Source organism: Protopterus annectens, chromosome 9.part0 (assembly GCF_019279795.1).
Source record: "Protopterus annectens isolate FY-2018-M chromosome 9.part0, PAN1.0, whole genome shotgun sequence".
Taxonomy (NCBI): domain Eukaryota; kingdom Metazoa; phylum Chordata; order Ceratodontiformes; family Protopteridae; genus Protopterus; species Protopterus annectens.
In genome coordinates this window covers 1417413781-1417432890 of record NC_056743.1, presented here as the reverse complement: position 1 = coordinate 1417432890, position 19110 = coordinate 1417413781, and the positions used below count along the sequence as shown (strand labels likewise).

Here is a 19110-nt window from a genome sequence, read left to right as displayed (position 1 = left end):
TCAGTCTGGGTTTTATTCTGTCAGTTTCCACCTGCAAACTGTGTGACTCTGTGCAAGTCACTTAAAAGGATAGAGTTGCAGAGTCATCCCTAAAAAAAAAAAAAAGAAAAGTTGTGGATAGGTTTAAGGGTGCTAGTCTGTTGCGCGCGCGCGCACACACACACACACACACACACACACACACACACACACACACACACACACACACACACACACACACACACACTTATCCCCCCCCCCCTCCCTCTCTCACTCATGCTCGCTGGCTCTCTTTGTGCACCTGTAAGTGATTTGGAGGATTGTTATTTCATGTACAGTATTGTGTTTGGGATATGGGAGGAATCCAAACCACCTCCAGAAAATCCATGCAAAAGCATGGTGGATATGTTGACTCTGCACAGAAGGCTCCCCAGCTGAGAACCAAAGTATAGAACAAAGAGCTGTGATGCAGCAGTATTAGCTGTTGCAGCACTTTGCTATACTTTACAGTAGTTTTACTTCACTATTTTCAGATTCTTTAACAGTTTGCCCATAAAAGACCTCGTTCTACTTTGGAAATTAAAAAAACAATGCTTGTATTATGTTACAGTAATTGTGAGCTTCCCACAACAGATGTCTTCTTTTTCCTGCCGGACTGGTGATGATCCTGTTTATATACAAATAACATACTGGGTGTAAGACTAACAATGTAACAGAGTATTAAAATTATTGGATTCTTGCAAATTTACAAAGGTCTGAAGGTTGTCATTCTTTTTGCAAGCGCTGTGATATCCACCTGAAAGTTCCCATCACTTACTGTCTGTACATTGCAGTGTAGTGACAGCTAATTTGCATAATATGAACAGATAATTGGCTATTTTAATGCCTGGACCAGGTAGAAGGAAATTACTGTTCCCTCTTTCATTATTTGTTTTCATACATGAGGTACAATGATTTGTCTTCATGTTATTTTAAATGGTCAGTTGTCCCTCATAATAGGATTGCTTTTTTGTCTTTTGTTATTAGTCTTGACATCTGAGTACAGCAATAGATCTATATCCTTTACCTTAGCTATTTCTTGGCTTATATTTAGGAGCAGCTGAAGGCCAAGGTATGTGTCTGCATATTGTATTGAGGTACTTAATATAGTCTACTGATTTAATCTCCCACATGTACAACAAAAGAGCAGTGTACACATTGCACTTAAACTGAAAAAAGGGGTTTAAAAGCACTTTCACTGAAATGCGCCAGCTGTATCTTCTCATATATTCATGGGTCTGCACCTTGGAGATAAAGAAATTTACTTTGTTTGAGGAAGATGTTTTTCTACTAAATGCCTGAAAACCACATTTCTATCCTGTCACTCAGCCTTCATTCATGGCAGTAAATTGAGCCTAAAAGAACAAAACAAAAGCCATCATAAAGACTGCAAAACTGAAGTATCACAAATGCAACCCATTTCACTTTGAATAATAATAATAGTAATAATAAAAATAATAATAATGGTAATCCTCTGTTAAGAAAGTAGACCCACTGGATACACTTTCCTTTTTCAAGGTTGGGAGCAAGGTCATACAGTACCAAGTAGGCAAACAAGACCTGAGGGAATCAAACCCTGTATCATAGGAGCTACAGCTTATAACCTTAACCTCCATGCTAACTGCCAGACTCATCATGTGGTTCATATCAATACATCTGTGTAGTTTGAAATAAAGGACAAAAAAGCTTCTACCTTGGTTTATTGGTTTTTGCATGTTGACTTTTTGCTACCTTTCTCATTGTTGCTTGTATTGATGTGGATGCCTTGGTGACTGCTGTAATCTCCGAGCTTCTTAAGTGTCCTCTACCTAGATTCTTAACACACCTTTCTACCACCTGGATACAGCCTTTGATTTTCTCTTACAGGAATTGTTATCCTCTCCATAGCTTTGCAAAACTTTATTGATATAGGCACCGATTCTGATGATCCACTCTCTAAAGGAAACTAATTTTAGCCTTCAGGTAGAAGAACGTTATTACTCCTAGGCAGGCTGACAGTCTAATTGTGTCTGTATAAGCATTTTGAACATTGTGTTCTCACTATGAAGAACTGAAGATGGTACCTGCAAATGCAGCACTTATGAAGGACTTTCCCAAACCATAGTCAGTCTGGATGTAGGCACAAGGCAGTCATTGACTTTCAAAAGCATATAACTCCAAAGGGAAAGCTTTCCAGAGTTAGCACTTTGTGAAGCAGATGAACCCCAAAGGTAATAATTGGTGCACAGGTCTAGAATTCCAGTTAGAAACCTTGCACATAAACTTCTTGCTGTCATTGTAGTACAAGGATGTGCTGTGGTACTGCCAGACTGGCAGTATGATGCTTTTATACGTTGTACCAGCCTTGGGCTACTAGTTGGGCAGTAAAATAGATTGTAATGACTGATTCTGTATTCATCCTTTCATTAAAAAAACTGATGTAATGCTAGTTCTATCAGCTGTGCCTGTGTAAATGCTTTAGGGATAGTGGAAAAAGTTTTAAACCCTATCAGCTAACATACTGCTACCTCATGTAATAGCAAAAGATACAACACCGGACTTTAATGATTCTTTACATCTCCAGCACACTGTCTCATTAGATTTCAATGGAGGCAAGAACTCTCACCTCTCTTGCCTGTCACTCTTGGAGTTCCCCAAGGCTCCATCTTTGGACCTTTACTCTTTTCTATCTTCATTAATAACCTCCATACCTCTATTCTAGAAGCCTCAGTCATCCTATACGCAGATGACTCAACACTGATCTGCTCTTCTCCTTCCCTCCAAGAACTGCAAGGCCAAACACAAGCCTCCTTCCTCTCCATGGAAAAATGACTTACCAGCTCCCATTTAATACTAAACCCCAGTAAAACCAATCTTCCCATTTTCCACCCTACTAATCACTCTGCTCCCCCTCCACCCTCTTTTATTATGCTTTCTAACAACAAAACTACCATCTCTCCAGTCACACACATCAAACTCTTAGGTGTAGAAATGGACTGAAAATGAAATTTGATACTCTCATCTCGCTCACCATAAAGAAAGTACACAAAACAGTGGGGGACTACATAGAAACAAAATATTCCTCACAAATAGTACCAGAGGTAAAATTGCACAAACCCATCTCATCTCCACACTTCTATATGCCTCTCCCATCCTCACCAATCTCAGAAGATCAGAACTATCTAAACTTGACACCTGCTTTAACAAAATTGCATGGTTCGCCATAAACAGCCTGCCCAAACCTCACCACTGCACAGCCCTTAAACAACTCAACTGGCTTGAACTCCCCCATCTCCTTCTCTATAATCAGCTCATACTAATGTATAAGCTACTCTACTTCCCCAATAAAACCCTTGCATTACAAAACCTAATACATTCCCACATCAGTACTAGGGTTCTACGCTCCAACAACAAACCACTTCTTCAGGTCACTAAGTCCAATTGCTCTGCAGGGGCCTCCCTTTATTCTAACTATATTGCCAAAAAATGGAACTCACTGCCCACTTACATAACCGGCACAACATCCTTATCTCATTTCAAGAAATTTCTAAAAACATACCTACAAACTAACTGGGTTTGCCACTGTGACACCCCAGGCTAATCCTACTCCATCTTATTCTGGCTCACCCAAGTCAAATATCCTCCCTCTTTTTCATTCATTAGACTTCTCTTTTCTTGTTAGTCTCACTTCTCTAGTTTTCATTTTTCTTCCACATCTCCTCTCCCACTTCCAAATGATGACAATTATGTATTCTCTAGAATATTGTATCATTCTGTAGATTACTACTGATGTACAGCTCACTGAACAATCTTAGCTTATTTTGTTATGCTTTGCTCTCATATAAATATATGTAATCCTTGTCATATGATGAATTGTTAACATGCTCTAACTGGAGCTTTTCTCCCCAGGCCTCCGCTGAAAAAGGACTTGTGTCCAGTCAGACTTTCCCAGTTACCAAATGTAAAATAAAATAAAAATAAATAAATCAAATAAATTTTTACAGTTTACTAAATGTGTTTGGCATAATAAAAACTCTATGTAAATATTCTTCAGAAAGGGCTAGAAGATTTTGATCCTACAGACCTCAAGATTAATTCTTTACATTTATCGTCATCCATCTCTATGAGGTTATATCGAGGAATTCAATCCCAATGTTTACTGTTAATGTTATTCTCAAATCTAAAATGAATTTGTTAGGTTAGAAAGAGAAGGTTTTGTATCATCTCCACTATTAATTAATAAGTATTCCAGTATTTTAGGATAGGTACGTTTTACAGTGTCAGCCATTAAGTTTCTTTTTTTTTCTCTCTCGAGTCATGTTCTGACTTGTCCAAATTACATGTTGTATGTTATACTTATTTCAGACATTGTCAGTTGATATCATTTCATTCCATTTAAGCAATTAGATCAGTGTATAAGGTTCATAGGTATGTATTAGGCTATCGGCCCTAAGGCCTGTATAAGCCTAGCCAAACGAGGTTTGATGGCTTTCGCCACTCAAGAAAATTATTTTCCTGTGCCCCTGGAGTTTTTTGAGATGGTCTGCGTATGGCATGTGTTTGAGGCTGGTAATCCTCCTAGTGAGGTATTTCTGTGGCCTCTGTAGCTGTTGCAGATGTCTTGCAAGGTACATGCCAAACAGGGCGTTGTACTCTATAATGGGTCTGATGAGGGATGAGTAGAGAGGAATGATGACCTCTCTTTTTCTGGAGGAAAACCCCTTTGTGATGAGGTGTGCCACGTAGAAGGATTTCCTGACTACTGTGGCAATGTGATTATCAAAGGAGAGACTACAGTCCACCTGTGTCCCAAGGTCTCTTATCACACTTTCAGTATTTAGTAGGCTACAGCCTATGTGGTAGTTCATGGGTACGGTGTTTTTCGCAAAGGGAATGACAATGCACTTCTTGGCATTGAGCTTTAGGCCATGACTTTGACACCAAGCATCAGTCTCAGTGAGGCCTCTTTGTAGAATGTCCACATCCTTAGGCGAATCCATTATGGCTCCTAGTTTGCAGTTGTCTGCGAATTTTGTTAGCCAGAGGCCAGCTGTATTAGCCTGGACTTCAGAGAAGTAGATACCAAACAGGAGATGGCCCATAACCGAACCCTGTGGTACTCTGCTTGTCTCTGGTCTGAAGTCGGATTTGGAGTTGACTACTTTCACTGTGTGGGTTCTGTCAGTGAGCCAGTTGGCCACCCATCTTGTGACATAGGGATTTATGCCCAGTCCAGTGAGCTTATCTATAATACCAGAGTGGGAGATGGTGTCAAAAGCCTTGGTGAGGTCAAGATAGGCTGTATGCACCACCTTACCCTCATCTAAGGCTCTGGTGACTGCTTCTAAGAAGTCAGTCAGGTTCAGGAGGCATGATCTACCTTTTACAAATCCAAACTGATTGGGGTCCAGAGTTTGGAGGTTACCTATGTCTTTGTTTATAAGCTCCAGGATGATGCATTCCATGGCCTTACAGACCAGGCTCGTCAGGCTAATGGAGTGGTAGTTCCCATGGTCAGTGGTGGGACCCCCTTTGTGGAGTGGGATAACTGTCGCTGTGCACCATTCCATAAGCACAAAGCCTGAAGTGAGGCTATGGTTGAACATGGTACTTGGGTGGGATGCTAGTTCATTCTGTAGTTCATGCAGAACGCAGCCTGGGATGTTGTCAGGTTCCATGGATGCTGTGTTCTTGGCTTTGGAGAGTGCGGCCTTTACCTGTGCACCTGTGATTACAGGGGCTTTGCAATCTTCCGGTATGGAGATGGGCCCTTTGGGGGGGGTGAGGGTGGGTAGAGTTTGCATTGAACCTGTCTACCAGGATGTTGGCAATCAGTTGGTTCGGTAAATGTAGTGCCATTGTGCTGTAGTTCAGAGCAGATCTGAGTATTGCCACTGAGATTCTTGACATAGCTGTAGAAAGCTTTGTGGTTGTCTTTAGAATCCATGGTGATTTTATTTTCGTGACTAGCTTTGGAGGATTTTATGAAGGATCTCAGCTTCTTGCTGAAGCTGACCAGGGAGTTCCCGCAATCATGGGATTTTACTCTTTTTTTTTGCAACAGTTTCTTCCTTCTGTTGTAGAGTTTGTTTATGGCAGGGGACCACCAGATTGGCTTCCTTTTTTTGGAGGATAGCATCTTGGTTCATTTGGGGATGGCACGGTCCATGTACTCGTGTATGTGCTTATACAGCACATTTGTATATGATTCAGCAGTCGTACTTCTATTTTCCATCTTTGTGGGTGACGTGATGTTAGCCACTTCTGACTTAAGAAGCATGAAGTTGGCTTTGGAGAAATTTTTTACGGTGGTTTCCCTAATGGGGAGTGGGGCCGGGATATAGATGTCTAGGGTGATTAGCTTGTGGTCGGACCTGACCAGTGAGGAGTTGACCTCTGATGTGGAGCATCTGTTACCCATATTGGTAATGACCAGGTCCAGGATGTTACTGCCCCTGGTAGGGGTATGGACAAGCTGATCCAGGGCGTTGGAATTGATGAATTCCAGAAAACGTTTGACAAAGGAGTTCGTACATGAGTAGTTTTCCCAGTTGATGGTGGGGTAGTTGAAATCTCCCAATATTAGGGTAGTGAGCTGTACCTTAATATTATCTAGTATATCAAGAAACATGGAGTGGGCGTCCTGGGGCATGGCGGGGGATCTGTAACAAACTACAGCCTGAATTGCAGTCTTGCCAAGTGTTAATTGTACTTGGATAATTTTGGATGCATTATGTTGAGCAACTAGCCTGGAGGTGTGGATATCCATTATGAATATAGACACGCCTCCTCCTTTAGTGTTTCGGTCCAGGTTAGGTGGCAGAAGGTGTGGTAAGAATTGTAGCCTGGTAATGCAGGGGTGCTCTCTGGAGCCTTAAACCAGGTCTCTGTCACTGCACAGATGTCAGTGTTCTCCATCTTAAGGAGTGCCTCGAGTGAGTGCATTTTGAGATTTAGACTTCTAGCATTGAGTAACATTACCCTTAGATTTTGCTTGTTTGTATCTACTGTGGTGGTGCGTTTGACATTAGAGCTTTGCCTAAAAAAGGCATTATAGGGGCAGCAAGAGCCTTAGCCAGTATCTGGAATCCTAGAGGTGACAGGTGCAGGCCATCTCTGGCAAAGCATCTTGGCCTGCCGATCATGTCATCCCAGGCAGACAGATACTGGATCCCCTTGGAATGACACCAGAAGCTTAGCCAATTGTTGAAGATGATCATTTTGTCCTTTTACTGTGGAATTTAGATTTTAGATCCAACATTAGATTTTAGATCTAACTTTAGTTTTTGGATATTGCTTTTATAAAATCCGTTTGTGTGCAATAGGAAGCATGCTAAAATATTCTTTAAAGTTGAATTTTTATAAATAAACTCTTTAAAAAGGCAACAATATTAGATTAATATAATTAAACTTTATTAGCCTTTTAATGGTATCATCAAAGACATTTTAGTGACCTACAATAATTTATTTATAATGTCTAAGGAAAGGGAGATATATTTTAGTTTAAAGTTTTCACATATATAGGTATGTAATTGTTTCCACCTGGCTTCTTAAGTTATCTAGCCAATACATGATGATTCACAGATTTGAGGTTTTAGCATAAAGTGGCTAGTGGCCCAGGTCATGGCTAAAAAGAGTCATGTACCAATGCACATCTCTAGTTAATGAATGCATAAATACTGTGAAATTTTGGTCTGTAACCTGTTAGGATGGCATTGCACTTTTTCGCTGCACTCATACTGGCACTGTGATTATTGTTTTCATTGAAACTTGCAAACTGGCACAACAATATACTGTGACACTTCAAAAATAGTAGTACAATATACTACCAGTTTAGTGCCATGAAATGATGTTGCACCCAGCCTGGCAGTGTGATACTTTAATTGTCATAAATGGTCTTGCGACATTCCTGGATAAAGTGTGTTGCAGTAATGTTGTGAGGCATTTCATCTTTAGTGTAGTGCATGGAACATTACAATTATGTGCCAAATTCAGGAACAGGCTTTGTTAAACACCTTTCTTATGCAAGAAACATGCTTAATAGTTTCCTTAAGTGCTGCTAAGTGCTGTTAAGCTCAGTTCCTGCACCAGAGCTTGAACAGTATAGAGAAAATAGAGCAGTTCTGAAAACTGCAAAACACTTTGGCTGTTTCACTTTTTATGTGTGACAATGTGAAATGTTTTGCAGCTTTTTACAGGATAAGAGACACATTTATTTCCATCAACTGTCTCTGTAAATGCTTTACAACTTTCAAAGCTGTGAAACACTTCATGTCCCAACAATTTTTCTTTCTGAAACTAGTATTTCAGAGCAGGTAAAGATCCATGAACTGCAAACAGTAAAGATCAATTTCCCCTCTCATCATAGCTCACTAATATCTTCTCAGAATTATGTCAATATTCTTCTCTTTTGCTATGCTTTTGAGATGATTTTCTTGACATCCACCATGTATTGAACACACACTTTGATTATGATGAGAGACCTGATCATAATCCTCTGTTATGTGCTGTTATACAATTGGACTTGTGCTGACATGTTATAAATAATAACAGACTGACCCTTAGATGCACCATAATATTCTCAAATTGTCTTTCTGTGCTGTGAATATTCCTAAGTAACACTGGGATTCTGTGGCAGGGCTGTACTGGCACTGTAATATAAATGTGCTTTCATACTGCTGCTGTGAAGTGCTCCAACATTAGTGGACCGGCACTTTGATTATTGATAAACTGATGATATGGTGCACTGTGACAGTTTCTGGCTTGCAGTATGTTGTAGTGAGACATTTTCTGTCTGGCACAGATGTAGCATGCTAATTCCATATTCTGTATTGATACTGAAATATAGTGCATCATTCCTGCATTGATGTTGTGCTATGCTATTCCTGTCTGTCACACTGACACCATAGTGTAATGGAAGCCTATTTTACCCAGTGCCAGAAGAACACTTTATCTTCTTACACTCATCATGATTTTTGGACTGTATACCAGCTTGTAACTAAAAAAGGATGAAGAGTTTCTGTAGAATTTCTTTCTTTGATAATATGTCACCCAGTTAAATTTTCTCAGTTAAACCCACTTTCCCAGAAAATCTGATAAGTACTAGAAACGCACTTAAATTGTTGTAGACATGCATCTTTCCTTTTTATATTATTTTCTTTTTCTTTCTATCTAGCTCAATAAAACCAAAACTTGCTCAAGTCACCAAATAGAAGGACTACATTTAAGAACAAGAAGTTTTCCTAATCTAAAAACAGAAGCTTACAAGGCTTTCACAACAAGCTTCATTAGGTGCATGTGAAAAATTAATACTTCCTTGTTATAGCGGCCCCTGCGATATAATTACGTAAACAGTAAAGACGGCGCTTAATCGGCAGATTTGGTCTGCAAAACACTCCTCATTGACTTGTATGGTAAACTGTGAGTACTGTAGTGGGATGACAGGCAGAATGCCATTCCAGTGTTGCTGGGTAGACTGTTTTGTAGAAAATCATGTTATATGACAACAGTTTCATCTTGCAGCAACTTGCATCCTGCCATCATTGCTGATGTATACAATTGTAATCTGCATTCCCCCCTGTGGTCATGCAAATGGTATGCTTATTGGTAGATGACCATAAAGCCCAGTCGCCATCTTTACTGTTATATAACTATATCGCTGGGGCTGCTCAGTAAAGTAAAAAAAATGTAGGATTTGCACGTTTTCTAACACATGCCAGTGCTAACAGGTCATAGATATGATATGTAACTAAATAACTTATAAAGTAGATTGCATCATGGAGGGCCTTAAAATATCAGAGCAATTATGTTAAGGGGTCTATATTACATAGTCGAAGTTTTATAACTTCGAACAAGGAATGTTCGAACCATTCTTTCAAAGTTACAAAACTTCGACTAGTCATAAAAAAAGAAGTAAAAACAAAATAAACTGTTGTAAACAGGTGGCAAGCCCCCCCTGCACTCCCACCCCGACTACTTAAATGTACCAACTCCGAGATCGCACCACATTGAAATGAACGGTAACCTCCCCTTACGGAGATTTCCATTTAAACGCTCAAACTTGTACAAGTTTGAACTTATGGTCTCGAACATATCGGGTTCGAACTTGTACAAGTTCAACTATGTGATAGGAACCCATGTTAAGTACTTACTTCTGTTGGGAAATATGACAAACAAAAATAGCATCCATCCTTTGGAAAGCCAGCTTCAAATGAATGATAAAGAAGAGGTCAATGACTGAAGCAGCAATTAAAAAAAAAAAATACAGAGAAAAAAATCCATGGTGACATTAATTAAGCTCCATCTTTACTGTTTACATAACTAAATCGCCGGGTCCGCCATAACAAGGAAGTACTGAAAAATCAAATACAATCACTTTTAAAAACTTTAAAAAATTACGTGACCAGATACCAAGATATTCCTTGGCAAATGGAAAGTTCCATTAAATAATGCCTAAAGAATTCCTGTTGCATCCTTAAAACCAGTTGAAATTAATTTACTTTGTGTAACCGTATTTCCCTCTGCAAGTGAGTCTGAGTAGTTCTAGAAGTTTTTATTAATTTTATTTATTTACACTTTGTTGACCGGGTTAGTCCTACTAGTTGTTAATTTTTCTTGGAGATCAGTAGTTATGGTGAGTACTTAAGTTACTTTAACAGTTATGGAGATATTGCTTCTGGCTTCATTGGAAAGAACATTTTTACAGGATGGAATAGGTACAGAGTGGTAGTAGTCATTTGATGCTAACAACTATTGCTAGCAGCTACATGGCTGTTTAACTTGCATATTTCACTGGAATTATCTAATGCGTAATGTGTTTTCTCCCTTGTTCTGTCTGCAGAAAAAGTCAAGCCAGAGCCACTGGATGGACTCACTGTTTTTCTTGTTGCCTTTTTTACCCTTATGACCATCACTGGGATTGCTGTTGCAGGAATCCTCCTCTGTGAGAAATGGGAGAAACGGAAAGAGAGCAAGAGGCACTTTTACTGAGCCCCTTATTTACAGTGGAGAGAGAATCGAGCACCGAGGCTTGAAAAGTGAGCTGCCTTAAATCAGCAAAATAGAAATGTTACTAAGTGCCAGGAAATGCTTTTCCTGGCTGACCAGAAATGCCACTGCCTTAACACTACCCCTAACTGGAGTGAGACTGCACCATCTTCTGCTTGTCTCATTGGCTTTAGGATGAAAACAAACCGCTGATGGCGCATAATCTTTCCCAAGGTCTTTTGCCAGTAGTTTATATCAGTAGTATTTTGTATTCTAACTTGTTGTGTTTGTTTGTGATGAATTGTTAACCTGGTAGCAGAATCATTTTTCCTTACTGGAATAAAAAACTGATAACTCTCTCTTTACAACCCCCATAGCCATTACCACTGACCCTTTTACTTTCCACAATAACTAATCCCAAAGAGAAGAGTCATTTACATTATTTCCTTGAGCATGCCTTATAGGTTGTTTTCATAATCTTGCCTACATTGGTACAGAAAGCAAATAAGAGATGTATATTCATAGTCCTTCCCACGTGTTACTACTGACACATTGATTTGATTAACTAACCTGCACTCCCTCCAGTCAGCAGATTCCATTATAACTTTAAAATGACATGCAGCCGTGTGATAAAGACAGTGTATCTTTATTGCTTATGTGAACTTTTTTAAATGCAGTTCCCATTTATCCTTCTTCATGTATGACCACTAACCGCTGTCAAGTGACCCTCATGGGGTGGCCATTCTCTGTAGACTGCTGACTATTTCACCTGTACTAAGGCTGTATTCTGCTGAATGACAGGTGTTCCTTCTGCTGAATGACAGATCGTGGTGCATCTTGAAGGTCAAGTGTGTCTGTACCAACCTGTAATATTTCTTTTCTGAGAAATTTGAGTTACTGATAAAATTATTAGAAGAAAAATATATTGACTGCCAGCTAGAATTCATAAAAATATCTAAGTATGTCTTTTATAATGTGATTCTCAAGGTACTCCTTCTCTGCTGCACTATGTCAGTGTATCTTTTGTAATTTTTACCATCAGTTAGCCTAGAGTAGGACATGAATGCAGCAAAATATTACCTAAATTTACTTTGCACTCTGCTGTCCGTAGAGGGCAGAACATTATTCCTGTTAGGCCAACTTTTACTCTAGTAAATTAAACTGAAACATATGAGTCTGTGTAGGGGTTGTAAACAGTTATTCCAGTTAGAAGTTGTCTGCTGATGTTGTCTCTGCTACTTCACAGCAAGACTTTTTTTTAGTAGTGCTTAATTGATTTTGTACAGTTACACAAAGGGCCATGTCATCAAGGTACCAAATAAAATATATTAATATGCCACTTCTAGTTTAACCACATTACAATCTTCTTGCTACTTGAACATATATCCAGAGCACTACAACGAAACCAGACCCTGCAAGGCTATATATACATTTAGCCATCTGCAATCTGAGGTGTGGGCTTTCATTATGCTGCTAGATGTATTCCTTGCCTCAGGAGGAGTTGTTTATAGGCTGTATGTGGGAATAGCAGTACTCTGCTCTGGTGTGCTGTGCTCTGGGTCAGATGTAGCTGAATGAAAAATGCTTGCACCTGTTGGGATATTCAGAGAGATAACTGTGATAGTACCAAATGAAAAAGAAAACCATAAAGTTAATTGTAGCTATATTCTCTTGAAAAGCTGTTCCAAGCTTTTAAAACTTGTAAAAATGCTAGTGAAACTAAAAGATCATAAATGTAAACATGTTATAGTTATTTAACATTTCCTGAGGGAGGTTACCCAGCTGGAAGTAATATGAGAAAATTGAAGAGACAGAAGGTGATGAAATGATATGTAACCTGAAGACAGGTTTGTAAGCTTTTAGGGCTTTGTAAAAACAAACACCTTCTACACAAAGTTCTTTGTGTAATACTTTCTAGGATTGTAAACCCATAAAGTGCTTTGCATAACAGTTGCCCATAGGTGGCGATGCATAATCTGACTGGAATGAAAGTGATCATGGTAGTGCAGTTAATCCTTAGGTGTTGTACTTCATATACCGGGCTAACTCCTCTTAATCCCCCAGGATGGAAAAATAAACATCTGTTAAATGATCACATTTCCACTGTAGCAAAAGCCTTAGATAATTAATTAGCTTTTGATGTATTTGTTAGCTGACTGCGCAGTACAGATAGCAGTCAGCAATACTTAATCATTTCAATTCCTGTATAGCTGGCAATGTAATGGCAGTTGATTGCAGGTAAATGTCTTTATATGTACTGTAGTTTTTTGCTTGCTTTCTCTTTTTTTCTAAACAATTGTCTGAGATCTTTACTTCAGGAAATGTGCACAAGGAAATCATTTTTGGGGAGAGCATATTCAAAGGATTATGCAATTTAAGAACTACAGGGCTGACAGCTGTATCAGTATGTAGCCCTTCATCACTCATAAAAATTACCTACAGCAGTTTCAGGCTTAACCATTTCAGTTTGTGGACCCCCTTACAGTCTGTCAGATTGTGCTGAGCAGTAAGGACTCCAGACCCTTTTAGGGCCACCACCAGCTCTGTGGGAAAAACAGCTGATTATGCTATGTATTTTCCTTTCCCATTTACCTTTGGTCTTCCTGAACAACCATACCTTTGGCTTACATGACTAACACAGACTTTACCTAATCTATACCTGGAAAAGAAGACAAAACCTTGAAAACTCTTTGGGGGGGGGGGGGCATAAATTTCCTACTCGATCAACAGTGTGATCATCTTTTTTGGGCCAAGTTGTACCCTGCCTAACCACTGTGCTGCCGTTACTGATCCCAATCAGCAGCTTTGTTTTACTGCATTAACCCCCTGGATGCACAATAGCAAGGCCTGCCCAAACCCTGCCCACCAACCAGCACCAGGTGACGTGTATGACAATCTGTGAATACTTATGTTGATGTCGTCTTCATCCACATGAGTATTCAGACAGCATTCTGAGCATGCAGTATACAGACCCTCCAAACTTGTTATAATACCAAGAAATAAAACTTGTTTGGATTAAATAGTCTTCCCTTTGATAGTGATGCAAGATGCACATCCTACTATAAGAAAATAAATTTTAAAAACAAAATGAAAGTAAAAGGAAAATGTGAAGAATTTGTAGTAACCTTAAACCCTGTACTGATTTGCTGATGGATACGTAGCACCATCATTATTAAAGAGAGTAGTATTTCACCCATGAACAACGGTTATTTCTTTCAAGTATAAAAAGTACAGTGGGATCTGTAAATCGCATGAACTGTAGAAAAAAAAGGTCGGCTCCTTAAACTACACTGAGCAGCAACAGAATGAAAAGCTGTGATGTTGTATGGAAATGGTTGTGCACACTTGATGGTGACATGATGCATACGAGTTACTGTTTTCTTCAATGTAGTGTGATCTCGAAGTTGGTATATGTAATTTGGGGGGGAGGTGCAGGGGAGCACAGCCCCCTTGCAAAAATGAAAAACAATGCATAACAATAGGTAATTGCAATGCCCCTTCGATGACTATTTATGCAGATGGTGAAGCAAATCTGCATGGCATGTCAATCATGCATCATTTGAATACAACATCACAGGCATTTGTCATGTCAGTCACTCGGGCCATGTCCACTTCTACACAAAACTACCTGGGGTTAATACAGCTTGACATTGTCCAGTCAGCTACATTTCCTACACACCACTGCTTTTACATGGGTGGGTCAGCTGATTCTTGTGATGGAAAATGTCAGAATGCTCCAAGCCAGGCCTTTTCTCAATAACCTTCTAGACTGTCTTGATCCCATGATGTGGCCCTTTTCACCTCTCCTGTCCTTGCCTTCTCCTAGTCCTGACATTTACCTTCTTGCGTTCATTCGAGCTTATCTTCAGACAAGTGCAGGCTCACTGCATCTTATTTGCCAGCCTGTATAGTCATAGACTGGCCATAGCTTTACCTTGGATAACAGTCTCACTTCAAACTGTTGTGTACTCGAACAAGATGTCCCCCATATATATATACATGTATTCCACTTTTTTTAGTAGCTGTTAAACAGACATCGATTGTATGGTTCACTCTGTTATTTTAACCGTCTTTGCAAACCAGCTACTGACTCCTTTCATTTATTAATTTTTACATTGTTTTGTTTTACTGTATTACCCATTTCAGAAAGGCAAAGACCCACGTGGTAGATTAAAATGGCCACAACTATGTGTTTGTCACTTTTTACCCAATATAATTAACTTTAAAATCAATTTTTCAGGAGTTGTGTGCAAGGCAGGCTTTTCTGGGAGACCATGTTCAAGTTGTTATGCAGCCTAAACACCTCAGGGCTAGCAGCACTGTCAGTATCCAGCCCGATATCACTCTAGTAAATTTCCCAAAACAGCTTCAAGCTTTGCCATTTTCACTTCCAGGGCTGCATTACAGTTTGGCAAAAGATACCAGGCTGATAAATCTCAACACTCCTTTGGGAACACCAGCTCTGCAAGGACCAGTTAGTAAATCCTGTATCCCCCTTCACCTTACTTTTCGTCTCCCTTACTACCCCTGCCTTCTGCCACAGAAGGGAGGGAAATTAACATCTTACCCCTTACACCAAGCTTATCTTCTTTATGCTTACTGTAGCCCAAGTCTGCCAATCCATCCTTTGGGTGTGAAAAACAGTCCCGCATCCCGTTATCTGACAGGTGCACTCCATGTACCCACTATATCTCTGACTTAACCTTAAAATCCGTTGTGCTATATAAATGGATCCCATTTCCATCACAGTCCTGTTAATCATTTTTTTTCCCAGTGATACAGTCTGTCTTCAATCTAAATGGACCTGTGTGTGTCTCCAGTGATCCACACGTTCCCTATGATGATCTCTATGTAGTGAAAATAAAATGAATAGAAAGTAAACTGCTCCTTACTTATACCCTGTAGGCATTACACTTTCAGTAGTCCAGTTGTTTATCTCCTGGGTCACCCCTGCCCAATGAGCTTATCAAGCTGCCCTTATCTTAAAAGAATGTGGTGTGTCTTTTGCCTCTTCTGTGATGCACTTCTCTACTACTTTCTGCAATATGACTTTCACTTGATATTGAATAAGAGGTTTATTTTGTTGATGGAAAACAAAAGGACCTTGTAAACCCCACCGCCTTTGTCTGATACCGCTGTAGTACCTTTATTATGCTCCACCATGTGCCTGCAGTAGCTTAAGGAACACCTACTGATCCTTTGCTTATTGATCTGTCTTTTTCCTCCTTTGCTTATTGATCTGTCTTTTTTCCTATCAGTATATATGCAAACCCCTTCTGAAACCTGAACATCTCTCCAGTGCAATATTATCAGTTGGAATCCTTCATAAAAAGCAGTTAAAAGGCAGGCTTTCAGCAGCAACACCTCATATTTATCTACATATTCTGTCAGGAGAGATTCCTGCAGTGTTTGTAGTACTCCAGACATAGGAATATCTCTTCCCACAAACAAGGACACTCTGTAGAAAATAAAACAACAAAAGGCTACTGCACAAAATTTATTGCATGTAAAAGACTCTAACGCTTCGGCAAACAACCTTCAAGGAGTAGGGTTATAGGGATGTCTCTTGTCTTGAGTACTGAGAGACTGCCTAGTTCGACACTTAAACATGTTACTTACTTGAAATGACCTCACTAAATCCCACAATTACATTGTTTTATGTGACCAATTTGGAGCTGACAACTGACTCCTGGGCTTCATCTCCAATCCTTGTTTACAATGATGAATTTGTTCAGATGGTATAGTCCATAACAAAGTCTACCCTCAGGATATTCTTGTTTGTAAGAAGTGCTGTACTCCTCTTTCATAAATTTTCCTGGTTTGCTTTCTGAAGGAGTTATTCATTAACTGTCATTCTTACTTGCCCCCAATGCCCATAAATGAAATGGTACCTACTCCTGCAGTGGTGCTGTTTCTGGCATTGAAATCCGGAAATGGGCACATTGTAAATGAGAAAGGGAATCTATCGGTGAGATGTATAGATGTTCTTCATTCCACATTGCTGCAGTCCTAACTATTGGGTAGTCCGCTGTCCAGTCGGCCCGAATACCAAAGTATATGGCTGACGTCGGTCAGGGCGCATTAGACTGACGTCAGTACGTCAGGGTACTAATGCGCATGACCGACGTCATATCCTCAGTCTTTTTTGCCGCATGGTCCGATGCAGAAGCAGTTTTGCGAGTGCAGGTTGGCGTTCTGAAATTTTCTGAAGTCGGAGTTTCAGACCGAATCAAAGTTGGCTAAGTACCCGCTAGAACATTTTGGTTTTTCTTGCCTCAGTATTTAACCGGATGTCAGAAAAAGTGAATAACTGTATTTCTTGTGGGAAACAGATACCTCATAGGGATTACCATACCTTGTGTATACCTTGTTTAGGGCCTGAGCACGACGTTGTTGGTTGCCGCTCTTGTGCTAGATTTAACAAACGCACTATTAAGAGACGGTTAGACTATGCCAGGTTAGTGTTTGGGAAGCGTTGTAATTATAAAATGCCGTCGGATGCTCCGACGCCCGCTTCGTCCAAAAAGCGCAAGGACAAAACAGCGAAGCCTAGGGTTGATGAACCGGCAGTCCCAGACGTCGGTTCTTTAGAAGGCTCAGTGGAGCCAGAGGTTTTGCCAGGAGTTTCTTTGGAGTCTCAGGCAGAGACTTTACTGTTGCAGGATGTGCCTTCTCAGGAGGTAGGCCAGGCTGAGGGGGCTTCTCAGGTAACTGTTCTTCCCTCTCTTCCCAAGGTAGTTAGAGCCTCTCCTTCTGTTTCCAAAACTTCTTTGAGAGGTAGGCCAAGTTTCACTTCAGTGGGGGCTTCTCCTAGCACTTCAGGTTCTGTGCCTAAGAAACATATGCTTAAAATGGCAGAAGATTTAATTACTCTGATTAGAGGTTCTATGCCCCCTCCTGATAAGAGGCCTAGGGTGGAACCTGAGTTTGAGAGTTTTGAACAGTGTTCAGAGGCTTCTGAGTCTTCTGCGGAAGACTTGCAGGAGTATCCTCCTTATTCTGATTCTGATGTGGATGATTCCACTCCTACAGCTTCTCCTCCTGAGGATTTCTCATTTTCAGAGACTCTGCATTCCATGAGGGAGCACTTTAAATGGGAAGGCCAAGATTACTCTGATTCTAGGAAAAGGCTTAGGGAATTCTTGTTTTACCCCAGCATAGGCCCTTAGCTATACCTCCTGTGTTGAATGTGGTAGAAGATGTTTTTGCAGAGGCTTCCCTGAACCCTGATTCCTTGCCTCCTGCTCCTGTTAAACCTGATAGGTACTATAGGGTGCCTGAAGCTCATAAGTATCTTTTTAAGAGTCGTAGGGCAGACCCGGAGACTGTTTCTCAGGGACCTAAAGGTGTTAAGGCCTCTGTTGTTAAAAACCCTGTTCCCACTGATAAAGAGGCAAGGGCTTTGGATAGATGGGGAAAGAAAGTGTATACTTCTTCCACTTTAGCCATGAGGGCGTTGAATTGTCAGTTTCACATGCTAAAATATCAAAATTATCTCCTTTCACAATTGAAATCTAAGGTGGATGCTTTGGCGGAAGGTATTGAGTGTAAAGAGTTGCTGGATTTAGTTCATGTGTCTGAACAAGTGGGTAAGCATTCTTTGCAATGTGGTTTTGATGCTGTACAGGCCTCCTCGAGGGTGGCTGCCACTAGTTCTGTTCTTCGCAGGCATGCCTGGTTGAGGGATCAGAATTTAGCTGAGCATGTTAAGACAAGGATTTTGGATGCTCCTTTACAGTCTGATGTGTTGTTTGGTTCGCCTGTGGAAGCAGTTTTAAAGAAAATGGAGGATAAAGCTAAGTCTATGCAAACTGTTAAAGATTTTTTGCAGGTGCAGCCACCGAAGTTTGGTAGAAATTGGCCTACTAAGGGATGGACATATCCTGCTTATGATTCCCAGTCTAGGGGTAGGTCTAGACGTGGTAGGGGCAGAGCTCAAGGTTCTTTTCGGCCTAGAACAGGGAGTTCACCTGCTCAGACTTCTGGTGAGGGCAGGGGTCAGTCCTTTCGTAAACAGACCCAATGACCTGCCTTTTCAGCTGCCAGTAGATTCTCGTCTGGCAGCTCCTTTGGGAGGAAGACTGTCTCTTTTCAAAGAAAATTGGGATTTAATTACTCAAGACAGAT

The 19110-nt window shown here is 40.3% G+C and overlaps 1 protein-coding gene across 1 annotated transcript in view; it reads left to right on the top strand.

Moving 5' to 3' along the window:
• LMAN2L (lectin, mannose binding 2 like) overlaps positions 1-17018 on the top strand; it is a 364835-nt gene extending 347817 nt beyond the window's left edge. The window contains exon 9 of the mRNA XM_044084378.1: positions 10838-17018. Coding sequence (XP_043940313.1) covers positions 10838-10986 — 149 coding nt within the window. The 3' untranslated portion in view covers positions 10987-17018. The remainder of the gene's footprint in view (positions 1-10837) is intronic.
• The last annotated feature ends 2092 nt before the right edge of the window (positions 17019-19110 follow it).